General features: G+C 44.0%; 1 protein-coding gene across 3 annotated transcripts in view; it reads left to right on the forward strand.

Annotated features, from left to right (window-relative positions):
- Positions 1-23,107, forward strand: part of morc2 (MORC family CW-type zinc finger 2) — a 107,147-nt gene that overhangs the window by 49,045 nt on the left and 34,995 nt on the right. For all 3 annotated transcript variants that reach the window (XM_048556396.2, XM_048556397.2, XM_048556398.2), the window contains exons 9-15: positions 871-996; positions 1,910-1,989; positions 3,323-3,405; positions 4,573-4,658; positions 17,726-17,866; positions 19,382-19,536; positions 21,085-21,213. In XM_048556396.2, the coding sequence (XP_048412353.1) occupies positions 871-996; positions 1,910-1,989; positions 3,323-3,405; positions 4,573-4,658; positions 17,726-17,866; positions 19,382-19,536; positions 21,085-21,213 (800 nt within the window). The remainder of the gene's footprint in view (positions 1-870; positions 997-1,909; positions 1,990-3,322; positions 3,406-4,572; positions 4,659-17,725; positions 17,867-19,381; positions 19,537-21,084; positions 21,214-23,107) is intronic.

Consider the following 23,107-nt stretch of genomic DNA (forward strand, 5'->3'; position numbering starts at 1 on the left):
GACATAATCCCAGAAGTTGAGAAAATCACTGTGAAAGAAACTTAAGTTTGTCTTTTCGAGTAATGGATGTGGAGTGTAAACCTATGGGGTTAGTTAGATACAAGGCATCGTATCAAAATATTGCTGTGTGGAACCATTGAATGAAGTCCCGCTAAATGGCAGTGCTATATCTCTGGTGCTGTAAAATCATAGTATCGGTTTATTGTACATTTCCATGGAGAAAGTTGATTCTGAAGTCTTTTTGATATCCTAGAGTGCCAATAAACTTGTTGAGGCACAGACCGAACTTCAATTCTGCATGATGGTTTATGGTTGTCACAAAAGTTCATCAACTTCGAATTTTTCAGACATCATATATATATTCTTATTTAACAGTCAAAAACAGTCAACGAAGTGGTGATAAAATCTGAGGACCTAGTTCTCAGGCCACTGTCAATTGGTAACAGTTATAAAGACAAATAAGGATTTTGCTTCTATCTACCCATTGTTCTCAATTCAGCATGAAAAAAGGTTGAATAAAGTTTCAACTATAACCATCATTTAAAATATTTTTTAACCCAATGTCCTCCTCTTTGTACAGTGTACCATTATAGACATATTGCTTAAAGGTTGTTTTGGGAGGATCTCTGTGTTTCTTTTCCTCATTTCTTTCCCCTCCTTACCCAGCCACTCTGTGCCCCCTGTCAAATTTGTGATGGTTTAATATTACTTTGGAGATGGTCTAAAGACTTACCCTGGTAGTTAGCTTCTGTTTTGGAAAACAGACCTCTGAACCTCTTATGAGCGAGGAGACAGCTGATTCCTGAAGATTACTATGATTGCTGGAAACTAAGAATTATTTTTGTTCTTATACAAATGTTCATTTTGTAGAAAACCTGAGCGGCGTTCCTTCAGGGCATACACAGCTGTACTGTACATTGACCCTAGGATGAGAATTTTCATTCAAGGTCACAAGGTCCGAACAAAACGACTCTCCTGCTGCTTGTTCAGGCCCAGGTAAAATCAGGGACCTTTATAGATAAGAGAATTGCATCATATTTCATGATGTCCAGTCACTTAAATGCAGTGCAATTGCTATCAAAAGTAAGTTGCTACTGAAGTGCAGGAAAAGTAGCAGCAGGTTTATGCCAAGAAGTATGGTAATGAACAGATAATTTGTTTTTAATATATTGATTATAGGATGTATGGCGACCTGAATGTTGGGGAGATATTTGAGACAAAAATAGCGATTCTTGGAAAAGCTCAACAGGTCTGGCAGCATCTGTGGAGAGAAATCAGTTAACGTTTCAGGTCCAGTGATCCATCCTTGTCAACCCAAAATGTTAATTTTGATTTCTGTCCACAGAAGCTGCCAGACTTACTGAGTTTTTCCAGCAATTTCTATCTTTGATCTGATTTGCAGCATCCTGCAGTTCTTTCGGATTTTAAAAAGGGAGAAATTCTGCTGTTTTACAAATTAGTATCAGTTATCTTTTATATCCATTTGGAAGAGGAGATCTGTTAGAGTGTCATTTCTGCTAAAAGGCGAAACCTCTTGACGCTATAGCACTCCGAGTACTAGACTTTGAGCCCAAGTCTCTGGACTAGGATTTGTTTGTATATATGGAAGCAGTGATTCAGTGAAGCTGAAGTATGAAGGAGCTCTGATTTAATTAATTTTAGGAACAAGATGAGAACTGAGTACCTTCTCACATTCCTGTGTTGTTATTTCCTTGAAAACGAGACTCTGTGTTTGTTGATCAAATAAATACTAATTAATCATTTAATAAATTAATAATTATGCTAGATAACCTTAGTTTCTATGTGTAAGTTGAATTTGAGAATACTTTTTATACACCATCTTAGCATTGACGATTTTAAGTTAATGCATCTTGGTCTGTACTCTGATTAACTTCTTTCCATTTCATAGAATGTACAAGTATTCGTCAAATCGGTTTAAGACCCGTGCAGAACAGGAAGTGAAAAAAGCTGAACATCTGATGAAAATAGGTATGTTGAGATAGGGGAAATAATTTATAACATTTTTCCATTTTATAATTGTAAGGATGTTAAATGTTATAAATGAAGTATTAGAAATGTTTTTCACAGTAGTTGTATCTTGATTATTCGTCAGCTAAACACACCCCTTGAATGGAATTTAGCTGTGTTAGCCAGGTTTACCCCAAGTTAAGTTCTGGTTTATATTAAATTAAATAGTTTTCAGGTGGGAATGAGGGGAAATGTGCTGGCATATTATACCTGAGGTGGGGTAGCAGGAAAAGTTCCTTCTACTTACAATTCAGTGACCTCTGCTGAGGTAAAGTTTTGAGAGTACTGGTACTTTGCCACTTTACATCAGAACATAAACTGTTCTCAGTTGCATATTTGACTGCAGGCAGGGCAGATTTATAGATTTAATTCTGTGAATGATTCTATAAATTTTAATAGTGCTGTACTTAATCTGACTGAGAGACTATTTTTAATCATTTAAGGGAGTCGAGGCTTATGAGGAAAGTGAAGCAGACTTGATGGGCTGAATGATTGACTTCTGCTCAATTTATTAAATCACTAACAGTTTGTTTTACTTTTGTGAAGATAACATTGTATTTCCCAAGGAGATTGAGGAGAATTAGATTAGGAGAATTGACAGCAATTGCCAAAATTATGGTTGAATAAATTAATTTTGTGGAGCTGTTACAGGAAACAGACAGAATTGGCATGGCAGAGGTACACGGGCTTGGCTATGAGGACTTTTTGTAACGTAAAAGGCACAAAATGAAGCTGAGCCATTTGACCCATTCAATTTATTTTACTTTCCACTTGAGCATGTATTCCTAATCCTATTTAACTGCAAGATTTAAGGGAGTTTGTTGTACTAGGTAGAGCTACCAGTTGAGTTTGTAAATGAGGACAAGGGTATTGAAACCCATATTGGACCTGAGACATTTTGGTCTGTGCATTACTATATCATGTGGCTTGTTAAGCCATTAAGGAAGCATTGATCACTGAAAATGCAGAATGTGCTCATCTTAACGTTTAGTGCAGTAATCCATCATTTGGTATGATGTAGGTTCATAACCGTATTCGTTTTGCATATCCTCTTCTTGGATGTATTGGGCAAAGCAAAAGCAAGCTTCCTGAACAGGTTTATATTCAAGTTGCAGAGGCCAGAGCACCATTGCCAAAAGCTGCAGTCATATAGTGATGTTCGGGACAAAGTCAACTTCAAACATGAGCTCTAATTTCTTAGATTTTTCTAATCAGGTATTGGTGCGTTTCTGGATTTTTGTAAATGTTCTTAATGCTCCCTAAGTGAAACAATATCTCGTTTTGTTGTTTTCAGCTGAGGAGAAATCACGGGAAGCGGAAAGCAAAGCACGGGCCCTAGTATTGAAGTTGGGAGATGACTTGAGCAGGGAATCGAGGGTGAGCCTATTTGATTTGTATTTTGAACAAGCGCAACATAATTGTTTGCGTATGGCTAAAAGAACGTGCCAGAATGTATGTGCACTCTTAAATTTATAGATGCCTGATTGTTTGGAGTAGCCGCCTTTTCTCAGGGAATTACAGTGCAGCAGAGGTTAAGTTGTTTTTTTTTAATCTATTTGGGTATCAAAGGAGTCTGTTTCCTATATCAATTATCAACATTGTTACTTTGATTCGAAATCCTGGCAGTTTATTTGTTTTTATGTGTAAAAGTAAACAGTTAACTGTGTTTTTCATTGTTAAATTTATTTTGCTGGCAGTGTCTTCAACTGTCTGGTAACCTGTTCAAAAAATAAAATGAAGATTTGGTTTTACCTTCTAGTATGTTAAAATTGGATGCCTTGAATAGAGCAGGAGTTCATCTGAGATCTGGTTATTCAGTATGAAGTGCTCAGAGCTATGGTTAATGAATCTTTAAGACAACCGTTAGGCAGGAAGACCAGGACCCATGGGCACAGCCTTAGAATTAGAGGGGGTAAATTTAAAACTGAAATGAGGAGACATTTCTTTAGCCAGAGGGTGGTGGGCCTGTGGAATTCATTGCCACAGCGCGCAGTGGAGGCTGGGACATTAAACATCTTCAAGGCAGAGTTTGATAAATTTTTGATCTCACAAGGAATCAAGGGCTATGAGGAGAGTGCAGGGAAGTGGAGTTGAAATGCCCATCAGCCATGATTAAATGGTGGAGTGGACTTGATGGGCCGAATGGCCTTACTCCCACTCCTATGTCTTATGGTCTTAACCTTGTACCAAGGATCTGCAAGATGAAAAGGCTGAATTTTACTGCTCAGACATAAAGTTTAGCCCAAGTGTTTGCCAAGGCTAATTTTCAATCCAAAACATTTTAACATTAGGACTTTTGTTCTTGAAATTATCTAATTGTCTATAAATAAAGTCAGAACTTTACAAATCTTTGTCTTTTAATATGTGCCAGTTTGAAACATTTAATAGTACAATTTGAGGTGGTTAAATCCTGTAAGATAATTTGAGGAATTGGTCCCTTAGGTAGTTTCCTATGCAAGATCCAGTAGAAAAATTACAGGGGTACCTCCCCCAACTCCAACCAAAGAATAAAACCTGCTAATTCAGATTGTCTCAACTTCACAGGTTCATCTACGACAGGTGCAGGATGCTGCATTCAACCTGAGCAGAGAAGCTGATGTGAAAAAACGAATACACGAGGCAAAACTCAGGTATACATTGCATGGTAAAATTGTTCTGTGTTACATCAAGAAATGTGGTATCTTGCTTCTTTGCCATTCTTTCAGCACTGATTTTGATTATTCTGGTTTAGTTGAGTATTTTGTTTTGAGAGAAACTAAATTATCAATGGCTCACTGACACTATTGTTTACAGTTAGATTAAACTTCTTGCCATAACTAGGACTTGAATGTACTCTCCACTCAGTAGCAAAATTAATGGAATTCTCTGCCAACAAATGTGACGTGTTTGGATGAGATGTTAGCCCAAAGCCCAAATATAAAAGATTCATTGGCGCAATCTGAAGAAAAACGTCTATTTTACGAAATAGAAATGGGTGTTTGGCCCAACTAGTTCACTCTGGCATTGATCTGTCATGAAAGCAACTCATCATCACTATATTTACATGTATTTTGTATCTCCATTCCCATTTTCCTACATCCATCTGACCAATCTACTCATGAGTATAAATAATTTTAAATATTTCTGTTGTCCCATAGTCTGTGTTGCTGGAATGGTGGGGGGGGGATCTCCAATTTAAATACTTCTCTTCAGATTTTAGTTTTCTCCCATCCTGCAATGTCATATGCAGGTGATATTGTTTCCTGTCAAATCTCATTCTCTTTTCTTTGATATAAAATCAAATATTGTAAATTGCTTTTTAATTAAGGTCTAATTTCATTACCTGTCAACTTACCCTTTAATTTTTGTGGCAAGCAACATCTGGGGTGGGTTAGGCAGGAGAGTTCTATGGGAAATCGGCTATTCAGAATAGCCTTTGCAATGCATACTTTATCCCATCATCTTCTTGACTTCTTGCCAGAGTTAATTCCATGTTTGCACGGTTCTTCGCTCTAACGCTTATTCTTGTACAAACTTAGACACACACCACTGTTGGTTGACAACAGGAGGCATGGCAGCAGCATCCTGGCTGAAGTAATACCCCACACAATTCCTGGAAGTTCTCAGGAGAGAACTTGTATGATAATACAAAAACAATTTGCTGGACAAACTCTGATCCGGCAGCATTTGTGGAGAAAAGGCAAAGTTATGTTTTGTTTCAGATCTTCAGCATCTGCAGTTCTTTGTTTTATTGTGGTGATATTCCATTTCCACTTCCTCTACACAAACTTTGTTTTATCACTTGTTCTATTACCGTACCTTTTGCCTTGTGCCACCGTTTTCTGTAATTTAATCTTCTCTTCTGACTACCCACTCTGAGACATTCCTTTTGTCCCATGCTCTTCTGTGTTTGTTTTCTCCCCCACAACTACTTTTCCTGCTCTGCTTAATTCTGATATATTCCAAGTAATCTCAGTTTTTGTGTTCATTCACGTGATATTGTTGACCAGGCCAGCATTTACTGCTCAAGTCTCTTTGCCCTTGCAAAGCCATGATGTGGAGACACTGTTGTTGGACTGGGGTGGACTAAGCCAGATATCACAGGGCACCAGGTTATTGCCCAACAGGTTTATTTGAAAATACAAGCTTTCAGAGTTCATGGGTACACCTACAGTGTCATTAGGAAGGGAGTTCTGTGATATTGATCTAGGCGTGCAGTTCTGGTCTGACTGCTGTTGGGGAATGTTGTGGGCCTTGAGGGGCTTCGAGGAATTGGATTTCCAGGATGTTACTAGCGTTGGAGTTTTTGGGCTGTGGGGGAAGGTTGGGTGGGCTTGGGCTGTTTTCCCTGGAGCTTTGGGGGCTGAGGAGTGACCTTGTAGAGACTTGTGCAGTCGTAGGGGGGCATGAATGGTCTTTTCCCTTCGTGGGGAGGTCCTTGGCTGGAGGGTATGGGTTTAGGGTGGGAGTGGAGGGATTTTTGGGCACCTGGGGCAGAGGGTAGTACATGTCTGAAGTGCTGGAGGCTTGTGCAGCAACATTTGGAGCATCTGGATGGATCTGTGACCGGGGCCGGGCGTTGGTGGCAGTGATGGTGCGCAGCAGGGTGCTGTGGGCCGATGTTGGCAAATGGGACTGAATTGGTTTGGAATGTCCGGTCGACGTGAACGGATTGGGCTGTGGGGTCTGTTTCCTTGCTGTTTGGCTATGCGACTCCATGAGTCTGTAAGAAATTAGAAACTTCTAAAAAGGACATTGAGGGGCAACTTTTTTTACAGACAGAATAGTTTGTGTGTGGAATGAACTGTCAAAGCAAGTGATGGATGCAGGTACAGTTATGACATTTAAAAGACATTTGTTTAGGTACATGAATAGGAAAAGTTTGGAGAGATATGGGTCAAAATCAGAAAAGTAGGGTGAGTTTAGTTTGGGAACATGGTCAGGTGTGGTCTAATTGGACTGAGGGGTCTGTTTTCATGCTGGTTGAGTAGTCATGGAATGACCATATTGCTCCCAGTCAGGATGTTGTGTGGTTTTGAGGGGAATTTGCAGATGGTGGTACTTCCTGTGCAAATGTTGCCCTTGTCATTATTAGTGGTAGAAGTTGCAACTTTAAAAGGTTCTGTTGAAAGGAGCCTTGGTGAGTTGTTGCTTCATGTCTTTTTAGATTGTGTGCACTGTTAACACTGGTGGTGGCGAAGGAAGTGAATGTTTTCTGGATGTACCAATCAAATAAATGTTTTGCCCTGGCTGTTGTCAAGCTTCTTGAGTGTTGTTGGAGCTGCACTCAAACAAGCAAGTGGAGACTACTTCATCACACTGCTGTCTTGTCTTGTAGATGGTGGGCAGGCTTTGCGGAGTCAGCAGATAAGAGACTAGTTGCAAAGTCCCTAGCCTCAGACCTGCTGTTGTAATCACTATTTAGAGTCCTAAAAGGTTTTAAAGCCTTCAATCCGTCATGTCCATGCCAGTCATCAAGAGCCTTTCTACTCTGGTTCCATTTCCGATCATTTGGCCCGCAGTCTTGTGTGCCTTGGTGCCTCATTTCTTAAATGTTGTGATAGTACCTACCTCTACTAATTTTTCAGGCAAAGTGATCAAGGTACTTACCACTTCTTTAAAAACAAATCCTTAAAACTACTTTATATCTCCTGCCCTTTAAATCTATACCCCCTGATTATTAATCTCTTTAATAAAGTTACTTCCTATCTAGCCTGTCCATGCCCCTTATAATGTTATATACCTCAGTCAGATCTTTGCTTGGTTTTCTCTGTTCCAAAGAAACAGCCCCAACTTATTTAGTCTTACTTCAAAGCTGAAACACTGCAGCTAGAGCTGGCGAATCTTCTCTGCATCCTGTCTATAGCATGGTGATCAGATCTGCATGCCGTTTCACAGCTGTGGCCTCCTAATGTTTTATATAGCTCCATCATATTCTCCTTGCTGTTTCAGTGATTATTTTGACTAATACTAGTTAGAATCCCATATGCTTCCAAACCACCTTGTTCACTTGTACTGCTGTCCTCAGGGATCTGTAGACATGCACACAAAGGTGCCACTGATCATCTGTGCTAGGGTCCTAGCATTCATTATGTATTTCTTTACCATGCATCACCTCAGACTTTCAGGGTTAAATTCCACTTGCCATTACTCTGCACACCTGACCAGCTTTATACATTGTTCTGTAGTCTAAGGCTTCTCTCCTTTATATTTAACGCACCACCAATTTTCACATCGTGTGATCAAACCACATACATTCATATCTAGATCATGAATGTATATTACAAGAAGCAAGGAACCCATCAGAGAACCCCCCCCACGTCACTGGACACAAGCTTGCAGAAACACAACCTGTGACCGTCACTTTCTGTCTTCTGCCACTAAGCCAGTTTTGGATCCAATTTGCCAAATTGCCCCAAACCTCATGGGCTTTTACCACTTTGGTCAATTTCCCCATGTAAAACTTTGTTAAAAGCCGCCAAATGCCCATGAAGCTTGCATTCTCTGTGGTACTCTCCCATCTAGTGACCTCCATTTAAAAACTCAGTTAGACATGTTAGATATGATCCGAGTCACGAAGTTGTAGAGGATGGAAACAGATCATATAGTCCCAACTTATCAATGCTGACCAGGTTTCCCAAACTAAACTAGTCCCATTTGTCTGTGTTTGGCCTGTAACTCTCAAACTTTACTTAGTCATGTACCTGTCCAAATGCCTTTTAAATGTTGTAACTGTACCTGCAAAAACCATTTCCTCTGGAATTTCATTCCACATACACACCACCCTCTGTGCGGAAGAAGTTGCCATTCAGGTCCCTTTTAAATCTTTCAGGTCCCTTTTAAATCTTTCTACTCTAACCTTAAATTTATGCCCTCTAGTTTTGAACTCCCCGACCCTAGGGAAAAAACCGTTGCTATTCACCTTGTCCACGCCCCTCATGATTTATAAACAACTTTATAAACCTGTATAGAGTCACCCCTCAGCCTCCTATTCTCCATGGAAAAAATGTCCAGCCTATCCCACCTCGCCTTATAACTTAAACCCACCAGTGCGCAACATACTTACTTATGCTTGTAAACTTTTTGTACAGTCTCTCGAGCTTAGCAACATCCTTCCTATAGAATGGTGACCGTAATTGAATGCATTATTCTAAAAGTGGCTGCACCAGTGTTCTGTATAGCCACAACATAACATCTTAACTCCTATACTCAGTGCACTGATCAATGAAGGCAAGTGTTCCCATTGCCGACTTCACCATTCTGTCTACCTGCAACTCCACTTTCCAGGAACTACGCACCTTTTGTCTTTAGGTGTCTTTGTTCGGCAACACACCCCAAGGCCCTGTCATTAAATGTGTAAGCCCTGCCCTGATTTGTCTTAGCAAAATACAATACCTCGCGTTTATTTAAATTAAACTCCATCTCTAGTTCTGAGCCTTTTGGCCTAACTGATCAAGATCCAGTTGTAGATAACCTTCTTCACCACCGGTTTTGGTGTCAACTTATTAACCATGCTTCCCATATTCTCATCCAAGTCATTTATTTAAATTGCAAACAACAGTGGACCCAGCACTGATCCCTGTGAAATATGGTTGGTCACAGGTTCCAGTCTAAGCAACAACACTCTGGCACCAACTTCTGTCTCCTGCCGTCATGCTGACTATCCTTGCTTAATCTAGTTCATTGATGTTTTCCCAATAGTTTCCCTACTCCTGATGTCAAACTTGCTGGTTTACGGTTCCCTTGTTTTTGGTCCTCTGCCACCACCTCTATCTAGTGAAGATTTGAAAATTAATGTCTGGGCCCTGCAGTCACCTGTCTCACCTCCCATAGCATCCTGGGGACCATATCATTTAGGCCTGAGGTCTTGACCAATTTTAAGTCTGGTAAAATTGCTAATACCTCCTCCCACAATTGTAATTTGTTCAAGCAAGTCATGACAGTCCTTTTCCTTGATTTCTGCACCTATATCTGTATTCTCTATTGTGAATGCAGGTGTGAACCTCACCTGAATCTGGCTCCTACAGATTGCCAGTTCAGTAGGCGCCACTTTTTGCCTGATTATCCTCTTGGCCCCAGCATACTTAGGAATTTCCTTTATTTTATCCAGGAGTTGGTTATTTTTCATGTCCCCTCTTCACTTTCCTAACTGTTTTTTACGCCCACCTGCATTTTCTATTGTATCAGGCTTCTGGTGTTCTGAACCTTTGGTACCAATGATAAGCTGCCCTAATTTTCCTTATCCCATTCTGTCCCTTGCTCAATATCCAGGGTTCTCCAGAACACCTGATATAATGTCATGAGTTCTGGAGTACAGTAGAAAGCTTTGCTTACAAGCAATACAGCAGATCATAGTAAGCAAGGATGTACAGATCAAAAGTTGTAAAAAAAAAACTTAAAAGGCATTTGGGTTACATTGCACAGGACGTGCAGTAGGAGATAGCAATGTCAGCATAGATTATTAACAGAATCTATTCATCAGCCTAATAATGGCCGGGAAGAAGCTGTCCCTGACCCTGCTGATGCTTATGTTCAGGCTTCCGTATCTTCTGCCTGACTGAAGAGGTTGTAGGAGATCATTACTGGGGTGCGAAGGGTCTTTGTTGATGTTGGCAGCCTTTCTATGGCAGTAAGCCATGTAAGTGGGTCCATGGATGAAATGTTGGCTTCCGTGATGGCCTGGGCTGTGTTCTAATGGTCCCCGGCAGAGCACTTACCATACCACACCGTTATGCGTCTGGACAGTTTGCTTTTAATGGTGCATTTGTAGAAGTTGGTGAGGGTCCTTATGGACATGCCAAATTTCCTGCGCTGCCTGATGAAGAAGAGGCGCCGCACTTGGTCCCATTTTTCACTTTTACAGGAACCCATTAGCCTTTATTGAAAGACTTGTACTGCTTTGTATATTTCGCTATAGGTAACTACTCCCAGTCCACTTTGGTCAGATTCAGCTTTATCATATTAAAATTGGCCTCCTGCCAATTCACATTTTTTAAAATTTCTGGTCCATCTTTGCTCTTTTCCCAAATCATCTTAAATCTTATCGAATTCCAGCCACTATGAAATTCTCTTCTACCACCTGCTAATCTTCATTCCCTTGACTTAGGCCCAGCACTCTCCCGCATCTTGTAGGATTGGTTCATACTGGTTTAAAATGCTCCCTTAAGATGCATTTTAAGAATTCCACCCCCTCTTAAACCTTTTACACTTTGTCTATTCCAGTTACTGAGAGGTTACTTAGCTCATTGGCCAGATAACCTGGTTTGCAATGCAACATGATGCCAGTAGTGTGGTTTTAGTTCTTGCACTGGCTGGGGTTATCTCAAGGGTTCTCCTTTTCAACCTCTCCCCTTGCCTGAAGTGTGATGACTTTACCTTTTGCGCTGAACATAGAACAACACAGCAGAGGAACAGGCCCTTCGGCCCACAACGTTGTGCCGAACATGATGCCGAATTAAACTAAACCCCTGTGCCTGCCCTTGGTCTATATCCCTCCATTCCATGTATATTCATGTGCTTATATAAAAGTACCTTGAACACCCCTATTTTACCTGTTTCCTTCGCCACCCCTGGCAGTGCGTTCCAGATTCCTACCTATGTAAAAACTTGCCCTTGCATCTTCTTTGAACTTTTCCTTCTTTGCTTAAATGCATGTATTATCCTGGTATTGATTGCTTTTCTCCCAGTTAATATCAGAAAAATTATTCTTTTTTAAACACTTTAAGTTCTACCACTGTGGCATCAGTTAACGAGCTTTAACATCTCTACTTGATGCAGTAATTGACTGCTTGATAATATTACATCGTCTCTTTTGCACCTTTCCATGTTTCACCTGAAGATTCTATACCTTGGAATATTGAACTGCTGGTCCTGCAGAGATGCAACACATTGCACTTTTCCCAGAAACAGACCCAGTGAGCCAGGACTCTTACAGCTCTCCTTCCTAAACCAACTCATAAGCCATGCATTAATCTGGTCTATCCACCTATTCCTACAGTCACTAGCGCCTAACGCCAAGAATGATGCAGAGATTACAAGGACGCAGCTCTTCAATCTGCTACCTCAATGCTTGTATCAGAGATAATGGGAACTGCAGATGCTGGAGAATTCAAGATAATAAAATGTGAGGCTGGATGAATACAGCAGGCCAAGCAGCATCTCAGGAGCACAAAAGCTGACGTTTCGGGCCTAGACCCTTCATCAGAGAGGGGGATGGGGTGAGGGTTCTGGAATAAATAGGGAGAGAGGGGGAGGCGGACCGAAGATGGAGAGAAAAGAAGATAGGTGGAGAGAGTATAGGTAGGGAGGGGATAGGTCAGTCCAGGGAAGACTGACAGGTCAAGGAGGTGGGATGAGGTTAGTAGGTAGATGAGGGTGCGGCTTGGGGTGAGAGGAAGGGATGGGTGAGAGGAAGAACAAGTTAGGGAGGCAGAGACAGGTTGGACTGGTTTTGGGATGCAGTGGGTGGGGGGGAAGAGCTGGGCTGGTCGTGTGGTGCAGTGGGGGGAGGGGACGAACTGGGCTGGTTTTGGGATGCGGTGGGGGAAGGGGAGATTTTGAAGCTGGTGAAGTCCACATTGATACCATTGGGCTGCAGGGTTCCCAGGCGGAATATGAGTTGCTGTTCCTGCAACCTTCGGGTGGCATCATTGTGGCAGTGCAGGAGGCCCATGATGGACATGTCATCTAGAGAATGGGAGGGGGAGTGGAAACGGTTTGCGACTGGGAGGTGCAGTTGTTTATTGCGAACTGAGCGGAGGTGTTCTGCAAAGCCATCTCCAAGCCTCCGCTTGGTTTCCCCAATGTAGAGGAAGCCACACCGGATACAGTGGATGCAGTATACCACATTGGCAGATGTGCAGGTGAACCTCTGCTTAATGTGGAAAGTCATCTTGGGGCCTGGGATAGGGGTGAGGGAGGAGGTGTGGGGGCAAGTGTAGCATTTCCTGCGGTTGCAGGGGAAGGTGCCGGGTGTGGTGGGGTTGGAGGGCAGTGTGGAGCGTACAAGGGAGTAACGGAGAGAGTGGTCTCTCCGGAAAGCAGACAGGGGTGGGGATGGACAAATATCTTGGGCGGTGGGGTCGGATTGTAAATGGCGAAAGTGTCGAAGGATGATGCGTTGTATCCGGAGGTTGGTAGGGTGGTGTGTGAGATCGAGGGGGACCCTCTTTGGGCGGTTGTGGCGGGGGTGGGGTGTGAGGGATGTGTTGCGGGAAATACGGGAGACGCGGTCAAGGGCGTTCTCGATCACTGTGTGGGGGAAAGTTGCGGTCCTTGAAGAACTTGGACATCTGGGATGTGCGGGAGTGGAATGTCTTATCGTGGGAGCAGATGCGGTGGAGGCGGAGGAATTGGGAATAGGGGATGGAATTTTTGCAGGAGGGTGGGTGGGAGGAGCTGTATTCTAGGTAGCTGTGGGAGTCGGTGGGCTTGAAATGGACATCAGTTACAAGCTGGTTGCCTGAGATGGAGACTGAGAGGTCCAGGAAGGTGAGGGATGTGCTGGAGACGGCCCAGGTGAACTGAAGGTTGGGGTGGAAGGTGTTGGTGAAGTGGATGAACTGTTCGAGCTCCTCTGGGGAGCAAGAGGCGGCGCCGGTACAGTCATCAATGTACCGGAGGAAGAGGTGGGGTTTGGGGCCTGTGTAGGTGCGGAAGAGGGACTGTTCCACGTAACCTACAAAGAGGCAGGCATAGCTGGGGCCCATGCGGGTGCCCATGGCCACCCCCTTAGTCTGTAGGAAGTGGGAGGAGTCAAAAGAAGTTGTTGAGGGTCAGGACGAGTTCAGCTAGGCGGATGAGAGTGTCGGTGGAGGGGGACTGGTTGGGCCTGCGGGACAGGAAGAAGCGTTGGGCCTTGAGGCCATCTGCATGCGGAATGCAGGTGTATAGGGACCGGACGTCCATGGTGAAGATGAGGTGTTGGGGGCCAGGGAATTGGAAGTCCTGGAAGAGGTGGAGGGCGTGGGTGGTGTCACGGACGTAGGTGGGGAGTTCCTGGACCAAAGGGGAGAAAATTGAGTCCAGATAGGTGGAGATGAGTTCGGTGGGGCAGGAGCAGGCTGAGACGATGGGTCGACCAGGGCAGGTAGGTTGCTGTCGAGACATTAACCGCCTCAACCTCTCCACCCCTCTCACCCACTCCAACCTCTCCCCCGTAGAACGGGCAGCCCTCCGCTCCAACCCCAACCTCACCCTCAAACCCGCAGACAAGGGTGGCGCAGTGATAGTATGGCGCACTGACCTCTACATCGTCGAGGCCAGACACCAACTCTCCGACACCACCACCTACTGCCCCCTCAATCATGACCCCACACCCGAGCGCCAAACCATCATCTCCAACACCATTCATGACCTCATCACCTCAGGGGACCTCCCACCCACAGCCTCTAACCTCATTGTTCCCCAACCCCGCACGGCCCGTTTCTATCTCCTTCCCAAAATCCACAAACCTGCCTGCCCTGGTCGACCCATCCTCTCAGCCTGCTCCTGCCCCACCGAACTCATCTCCACCTATCTGGACTCCATTTTCTCCCCTTTGTTCCAGGAACTCCCCACCTACGTCCGTGACACCACCCACGCCCTCCACCTCCTCCAGGACTTCCAATTCCCTGGCCCCCAACACCTCATCTTTACCATGGACGTCCAGTCCCTATACACCTGCATTCCGCATGCAGATGGCCTCAAGGCCCTCTGCTTCTTCCTGTCCCGCAGGCCCGACCAGTCCCCCTCCACCGACACCCTCATCCGCCTAGCTGAACTCGTCCTCACCCTCCACAAGTTCTCTTTTGACTCCTCCCACTTCCTACAGACTAAGGGGGTGGCCATGGGCACCCGCATGGGCCCCAGCTATGCCTGCCTCTTTGTAGGTTACGTGGAACAGTCCCTCTTCCGCACCTACACAGGCCCCAAACCCCACCTCTTCCTCCGGTACATTGATGACTGTATCGGCGCCGCCTCTTGCTCCCCAGAGGGGCTCGAACAGTTCATCCACTTCACCAACACCTTCCACCACAACCTTCAGTTCACCTGGGCCATCTCCAGCACATCCCTCACCTTCCTGGACCTCTCAGTCTCCATCTCAGGCAACCAGCTTGTAACTGATGTCCATTTCAAGCCCACCGACTCCCACAGCTACCTAGAATACACCTCCTCCCACCCACCCTCCTGCAAAAATTCCATCCCCTATTCCCAATTTCTCCGCCTCCGCCGCATCTGCTCCCACAATAAGACATTCCACTCCCGCACATCCCAGATGTCCAAGTTCTTCAAGGACCGCAACTTTCCCCCCCACAGTGATCGAGAACGCCCTTGACCGCGTCTCCCGTATTTCCCGCAACACATCCCTCATACCCCGCCTCCGCCGTAAGAGGATCCCCCTCGTTCTCACACACCACCCTGCCAACCTCCGGGTACAACGCATCATCCTCCGACACTTCCGCCATTTACAATCCGACCCCACCACTCAAGACATTTTTCCATTCCCACCCTTGTCTGCTTTCCGGAGAGACCACTCTCTCTGACTCCCTTGTTCGCTCCACACTGCCCTCCAACCCCACCACACCCGGCACCTTCCCCTGCAACCGCAGGAAATGCTACACTTGCCCCCTCACCCCTATCCCAGGCCCCAAGATGACATTCCTCATTAAGCAGAGGTTCACCTGCACATCTGCCAATGTGGTATACTGCATCCACTGTACCCGGTGTGGCTTCCTCTACATTGGGGAAACCAAGCGGAGGCTTGGAGACCTCTTTGCAGAACACCTCCGCTCAGTTCGCAATAAACAACTGCACCTCCCAGTCGCAAACCGTTTCCACTCCCCCTCCCATTCTCTAGATGACATGTCCATCATGGGCCTCCTGCACTGCCACAATGATGCCACCCGAAGGTTGCAGGAACAGCAACTCATATTCCGCCTGGGAACCCTGCAGCCTCATGGTATCAATGTGGACTTCACCAGTTTCAAAATCTCCCCTTCCCCTACTGCATCCCTAAACCAGCCCAGTTCGTCCCCTCCCCCCACTGCACCACACAACCAGCCCAGCTCTCCCTCCCCCCCCCACCCACTGCATCCCAAAACCAGTCCAACTTGTCTCTGCCTCCCTAACCAGTTCTTCCTCTCACCCATCCCTTCCTCCCACCCCAAGCCGCACCCCCATCTACCTACTAACCTCTTCCCACCTCCTTGACCTGTCCGTCTTCCCTGGACTGACCTATCCCCTCCCTACCTCCCCACCTATACTCTCTCCACCTATCTTCTTTTCTCTCCATCTTCAGCCCGCCTCCCCCTCTCTCCCTATTTATTCCAGTTCCCTCTCCCCATCCCCCTCTCTGATGAAGGGTCTAGGCCCGAATCGTCAGCTTTTGTGCTCCTGAGATGCTGCTTGGCCTGCTGTGTTCATCCAGCCTCACATTTTATTCCCTCAATGCTTGTTGCAGGATCTCATCCTTTTTCGTCCCTGTGGTGTTAGCACTAATGTGAACCACGAGTTTTGACTGTTTGCCTCCCTTCAGAATGCCCTGCTGCTGCTCAGTGTCATCCCTAACCGTGGCCCAGAGGTGGACAGCGCACCACTCAGGAGTCATGTCTCCTCACAACTATAGCTCCTTTTTTTTTGGTCTGGTCCCTTTTGTGTAACTGGGTTCTCATTCAACTGTCTGACTGTTTACCAACACACACTATCTTTGAGTGAAATGGACTTCGGGACTTCCTTGGCTGTCTGTCTGTATGGGCATTCCTCTTTTTGACTGCCGGTCACTCATTCCTGCAGTTCATATAGCTATGGAGTGACAATGCCTAAAAATGTATTCTCCACCTAACTTTCAGCATCAGGAATGTACTGCAGTGCAGTGCCTCTAACTGATGTTCAGGCTCCTAAAACTAGAGTGTTGATCAGACTCCCTGCAGATGTGGTCATCCAGACTATCTGGAACATCCAAGATTTCTCACATGCTGCAGGCCATATAACATACAGGGCTGAGCTCCTGTGCCATACCTGTACTTAAGAATCATAGAATCGCTAGTGTGGAAACAGGTCATTCAGCCCAACAAGTCCATACTGACTCTCAGACCATCCCACCCACACCCATCCCCTTGTAACCCATCTAATCTACACATCCCTGAACACTATGGGCAATTTAGCACTGCCAATCAACCTAGTCTGCACATCGTTGGACTGTGGGAGGAAACCGGAGACAATCCACGCAGACACCGGGAGGATGTGTAAACTCCACACAGACAGTTGCCCGAGGGTGGAATTGAACCCAGGCCCCTGGCGCTGTGAGGCAGCTGTGCTAGCCACCGTGCCGCCCCGATAGAAAAGCTCATGCACTAAATTTAAGCTAAGTAGAAAATTAGTTTTTTTGAAAAATATATGAAGCTAGAACTGAACTTAGCCACTACCTACTGGTGGGTGTTTAGCTTCTGGTTAATAATAACCCTGTGCTATTGAAGGGTTAGGGTTTTAACAGTGATATTGGCATTAGATGTTTTGATAAAATGTAGGTGTTCTGTTTCTCCGTCCTCATGCTGTGAACCCTCCTAGCTGCTTCCAGCAATTTGTTTTTGTCTTAGAAGTTTTACTCCTGATCCCGACCAGTGCTGTTCTGGGCTTACTTGCCTGTAGGTGTTTTGCTTGGTCTCGTGGCTGGCTGCCCAAGAGGAATCCTTTGAAATGAATTTGTTTTTAAAAACATGTTAATTTCTGACTCTTACAGAGCATTGAAAGAGCCAAAGGAGATGTGCTTTATTTTTGGTGTGAACATTGAACATCGTGACCTGGATGGAATGTTCATTTATAACTGTAGTCGTCTCATAAAGATGTACGAGAAAGTCGGACCACAGCTGGAAGGAGGAGTGTGAGTTCCCTGATAATTGTCTGCACACTGGCTTAAATTTCTTGATATAGACTTACGCTTCCCCAGGGACCTGCTAAGATTTCCGACTTTGCAAATGAAATGCTAAAATACGGTAAGAAGGAGAGGGATTATTACATGCCTCTCCATCATGTTCATATAGCTACGTATGCTATACATGCGAGGAATCGTGGTCAAGACTCAGCTTGTCCTAATCAATGTTGCATATGCCCATATGATAAATTGCCAAATTACCCGGTGAATGAAATAGACAGCACTGGCCTACTGTTGAGGTTTAGTTATAGAGTCATAGAATCGTAGAAATATGCAGCATGGAAACAGGTCCTTCACCCAACTTGTTCATCCTGACCAGATATCCTAAATTAATCTAGTCCCAGTTGCCGGCATTTGGCCCATGTCCCTGTAAACCCTTTTAATCCAGATGCCTTTTAAATAGTGTAATTGTGCCAACTTCCACTATTTCCTCTGGCAGCTCATTCCATACACATACCACCCTCTGCGTGAAAAAGTTGCCCCTTAGTCACTTCCTAAATCTTTTCTCTCTCAACTTAACTCTTTATCCTCTAGTTTTGGATTTCTCTATGTTCCTCATGATGTTAACAAACCACAAAAATAAGGTCATGCCTCAGCCTCTGATGCTCTGTGGAATATCGCCCCAGCCTGTTCAGCCTCTGCATATAGGTCAAACCCTCCAACTAGGAAAGATCCTTGTAAATCTTTTCTGAACCCTTTCAAATTTCACAACATTTTTCCTATAGCAGAGAGACCAAAATTGAACATGTATTCCAAAAGTGGTCTAACCGATGTCCTGTGCAGCCACAACGTGACTTCCCAACTCCTACTGTCAATATACCAACCAATAAAGGCAAGCGATCCAAACACTGCCTTCAGTACCCTGCCTCCCTGCAACTTAACTTTCAAGTAACTATGAACCTGCACTCCAAGGTCTTTTTGTTCAGCAACAGTCCCCGAGATCTTACCATTAAGTGTGTAAGTCCTGCCTTGATTAGCCCTACCGAAATGTAGCACCTGACATTTATCTAAGCGTCACTATAAAGACAATGAAAGCTCTGCTTTGAAAAGGGACTCAATGATGAGCACTGTGCTGCAGAAGTGGAGGAATCTGGGAAGAACGTTAAAGTTTAAAAATGGAGCAAGGGGAAGATAAGCATAGGCTCAAGACGGCAGAAAAGTGAAGAGGAATGATTAGATTATAAAGGAAAACGCCACCTAAATACCAGAATTCTAATTTCACTTACACCTGGGGCTAGGACAACTGTAAGGGCAAGTAACCAGATCCCATTGTGGAACAGGATGCAGTTTGTATTGACTTTAACAACTTTTGGAATTTATAGTGAGTGAAAATCAGAAGGTTAGCAAAGGAGATCTCAAATTATGCCTCAAGAGATGACAGAGCCATGAATAAGAATACGCCAAAGAAAGAGGGCAGTTATATTTTTACCTTTTAAACAAAAATAAAATCATTTTTATCTTTAGTTCATGTGGTGGAGTGGTGGGTGTGGTAGATGTCCCATACCTTGTTCTGGAGCCTACCCACAACAAACAGGACTTTGCAGATGCTAAGGAGTATCGGCATCTTCTGAGAGCCATGGGCGAGCACTTGGTGCAGTACTGGAAAGACATCGGCATCGGTAAGGAGAGCAATTGCCACTAAACCTTTTTGAACATGTATTTTTTCCTTTAGTGTTTTTCTTTAAAATTAGCACTGATAAAACTAGTCAGAGGTTCACTTGAGTTGGGTAGGAGTTGAATTAAATGCATTGTTTGAATCCATATGTTTGCATAGTTTTCTATGGTTATCTATAGCTTGCAGACTCTGTCAGTTTTCTCACAATTAGCCATTTCGTCATAACAAAAGGAAATGAAATGATTGGATTGCAAGATCATTCTTGCAAGTTTTTCAAAGCTGTTAACACTTGGCTGATATACCGACTTTGAATAATTGAACAATGTACTGACTTATTATTAGAGTCATGTCACCAGGGACAGCACTAGTACAATTGCATATATAATTGCTTCCCTTCTGTGCAGATTTGTTAAGCTCTGGGGATCATATTTTGATTGTTAGCTGTGGAGTAAGATGCAGTGTGGGAGCTGGAATTGCGTTGTGATGAGTGGGTTACTGTTGGATGAAGTTCATGTGTTTTTGATGCTAATTTTCAGTTGGGATTTGAAGCATTTTGTCTGCTGTTCTGTGGGAGTGGGACAAGAACACTTTATTCGTACTAAATCAAAGACACCTTCCACCACTATTTTCTACCCTATACTGTTGGGCAGAAGATATAAATTTTGAAAACATTTAAGGACAGATTCAAGAACTGCGGCTTCCCTGCTATTATCAGACTTTTGAATGGACCTCTTAAATGTTAATGTTGCTGTCTGTGCACCTTTTGGCAGCTGTAATATTGTACCCTGAACTCTGTTCTGTTAGCCTGATGCACTTGTATAGCACGATCTGCCTGCAAGGTGCATAAGTTAATACTTTTCACTGTACCTCAGTACCCATTGCAGTAATAAAGTAAGAAAGAAACTTAATACGTCATGGCTAATGTTTGAATCAATTTTCTTTTTGTTTGAGCTATCTTCTCAATGTTTTCTTACATTTTCAGTGTTCAAAACCAGAAAGAAACCTCCAGTTGTATTGCAGTCTGCAATTTTTTGAAATGTCAGTGAGCCACGTGCTTTAACTGTGTGCCGTATGATCTTTGTATCTGGCAGTTTGTAATAGAGTAGCAATTTATCTTTGTTTTGACTGAACCAGTTTAGCCTGTTTTAGACCATTAAGTAACTATGATCGCTCTTTTTTTAATCGTAAAACACTTTGGCACATGACCTGTTCTGAGTCATATGTCCTCCCTTACCAGACTGAAACATGAACTTTTGTTCTTTCCAAATAATTTGCTAGTTAATAACATTTCTTTCTAATGTTAATTCCTCCAACATGAGGTTGTCCAAATAATGTCATTTAACTTCCAAACACTATGTTCTGGGCATGATTCTAGGTGGCAGCTCCATTCTGAGGAAGCACGTTTACTAAATTCCAGCAAATCTTTGAACCTGTTGTTATTGTTATCAAATATACTCTGCTTTTCACACTTCTGTGATTCTTGTTATCAAATGTACAGTGATTTTACATTATGATCTTTTAAAATGTTAACAAAAATTCTCTTGGCTTACAGCGCAGAAGGGAATATTGAAATTCTGGGATGAATTTGGCTATCTGTCAGCCAACTGGAATCAGCCACCTTCTGACGAGACATTATATAAGAGGCGACGTGCTATGGAAATCCCAACCACCATTCAGTGTGGTATGTTTTGCCAGTAATCCTCTCTTTGCATAAAGTTTGTAAGTTTAACAAACCAGTCTCAACAGGGTTCGAGATAAGTCGGGGTGGGGGGGTGGGGGGAATCCATTACCTTGCTAACATAGAAATGAGCTTAAGCATTAGATGAAGTTTTTGCTCTCTTGTCATCTTTGACTTTATACATTCAGTTATGCATTTGACAAGGTGCCTTATGGCAGCCTGGTTAGCAAGGTTAAATTACATGGAATACAGGTAGAAATATTTGGATACTGTCGTGGTAAGTAAAATTGTCACAATAGGATTTGCAATTAATACAAAAGGCTCAGAGTCAGGTTGCCATGGGTAAGAGCAAGTTCTTTATTTCAGACTCTGCGCAGAGCATGCGTTTCTCCCCACCACTTGAGTAAGATGAAGGCGTGCCCCACGCTTGACTTTATCACGTTTTATACATATGCTGGTGCTGGGCAGGTTACACTAAGACGTACACAATTAACTGACTCAGTACGATTCTATACCCTATATGGAATTCTCCTACAAGCTTAACTGTCTACTTCCTTATCTTGCTCATGTAGCAATGTGCTCTGCAAAGCTTATGCAGCAGTTTGGTGGTTTTCTTTGTTTATGTACTTCTGCAATTCCCTTTACCGTTTTCTAAAGATATTGCTCAAGGTTGATCACTCAAAATTTTCCATCACAATACAGAACTGGCTCGAAGGTGGAAGACGGTGGTGTTGGAAGGTTGCTTTTCACATTGGAGGTCTGTGACTAGCAGTGAACCACAAGGATTGATGCTGGGGCCATGCCTTTTTATCATTTATATGAATGACTTGAAAGCAAACATAGGTGTGGTTAGCAAGTTCGCAGATGACACAATAATTGGAAGTGTAGTGGACAGTGAGGAAGGCTAGTGTGGGGATGGAGGAAGACAATAGGTCAAGCAGCATTAGAGGAGCAGGAAAGTTGACTTTTCAGGTTTACGCCCTCCATCAGGACTACGTGTATTGACTCTGACTCCAGCATCTGTAGTTCTTGCCGTCTCCTAATGAAGAAGGTTACCTCAGAGTACAACGGGATCTTGATCAGATGGGCCAATAAACTGACGAATGGCAGGTGGAGGTTAGTTCAGATAAATGTGAGTTGCTGCATTTTGGAAAGGCAAATCAAGTCATGACTTATACACTTAATACCAAGGTCCTGGGGAGTGCTGCTGAAAAAGAGACCATGGAGCCCAGGTTCATGGTTCTTTGAAAGTGGAGTTGCAGGTAGATAGGATAGTGAAGAAGGCGTTTGGTATGCTTTCCTTTATTGGTCAGTGCATTGAGTATAGCAGTTGGGAGGTCATGTTGCAACTGTACAGGACATTGGTTAGGCTGCTGTTGGAATACTACATGTAGTTCCGGTCTCCCTGCTACAGGAAAGGTGTTGTGAAACTTGAAAGGGTTCCGAAAAGATTTACAAGAATTTTGCCAGGGTTGGAGGGTTTGAGCTACAGGGAGAGGCTGAATACACTTTCCTGCTGTGTCGTAGACTGAGGGGTGACCTTACAGAGGGTTATAAAGTCATGAGGGGCATGGATAGGGTAAATAGATAAGTCTTTTCTCCTGGATGGGAATGTCCAAAACTAGAGGGCATAGGTTTAAAGTGAGAGGGGAAAGATTTAAAAGGGACTTAAGGGGCAACTTTTTCCACACAGGGTGATGCGTGTATGGAATGAGCTGCCAGAGGAAGTGTTGGAAGTTGGTACAACTACACCACTTAAAAGGCACTTGGATGGGTTTATGAATAGGGAAGGTTTAAATGGATATGGGCCAAATGCAGGCAACCGGGGCTAGGTTTATTGAGGATATCTGGTCGGCATGGATGAGTTGGACAATGGGTCTGTTTACTTGCTGTATAC

This window comes from Stegostoma tigrinum, chromosome 26 (genome assembly GCF_030684315.1).
Source record: "Stegostoma tigrinum isolate sSteTig4 chromosome 26, sSteTig4.hap1, whole genome shotgun sequence".
Taxonomy (NCBI): domain Eukaryota; kingdom Metazoa; phylum Chordata; class Chondrichthyes; order Orectolobiformes; family Stegostomatidae; genus Stegostoma; species Stegostoma tigrinum.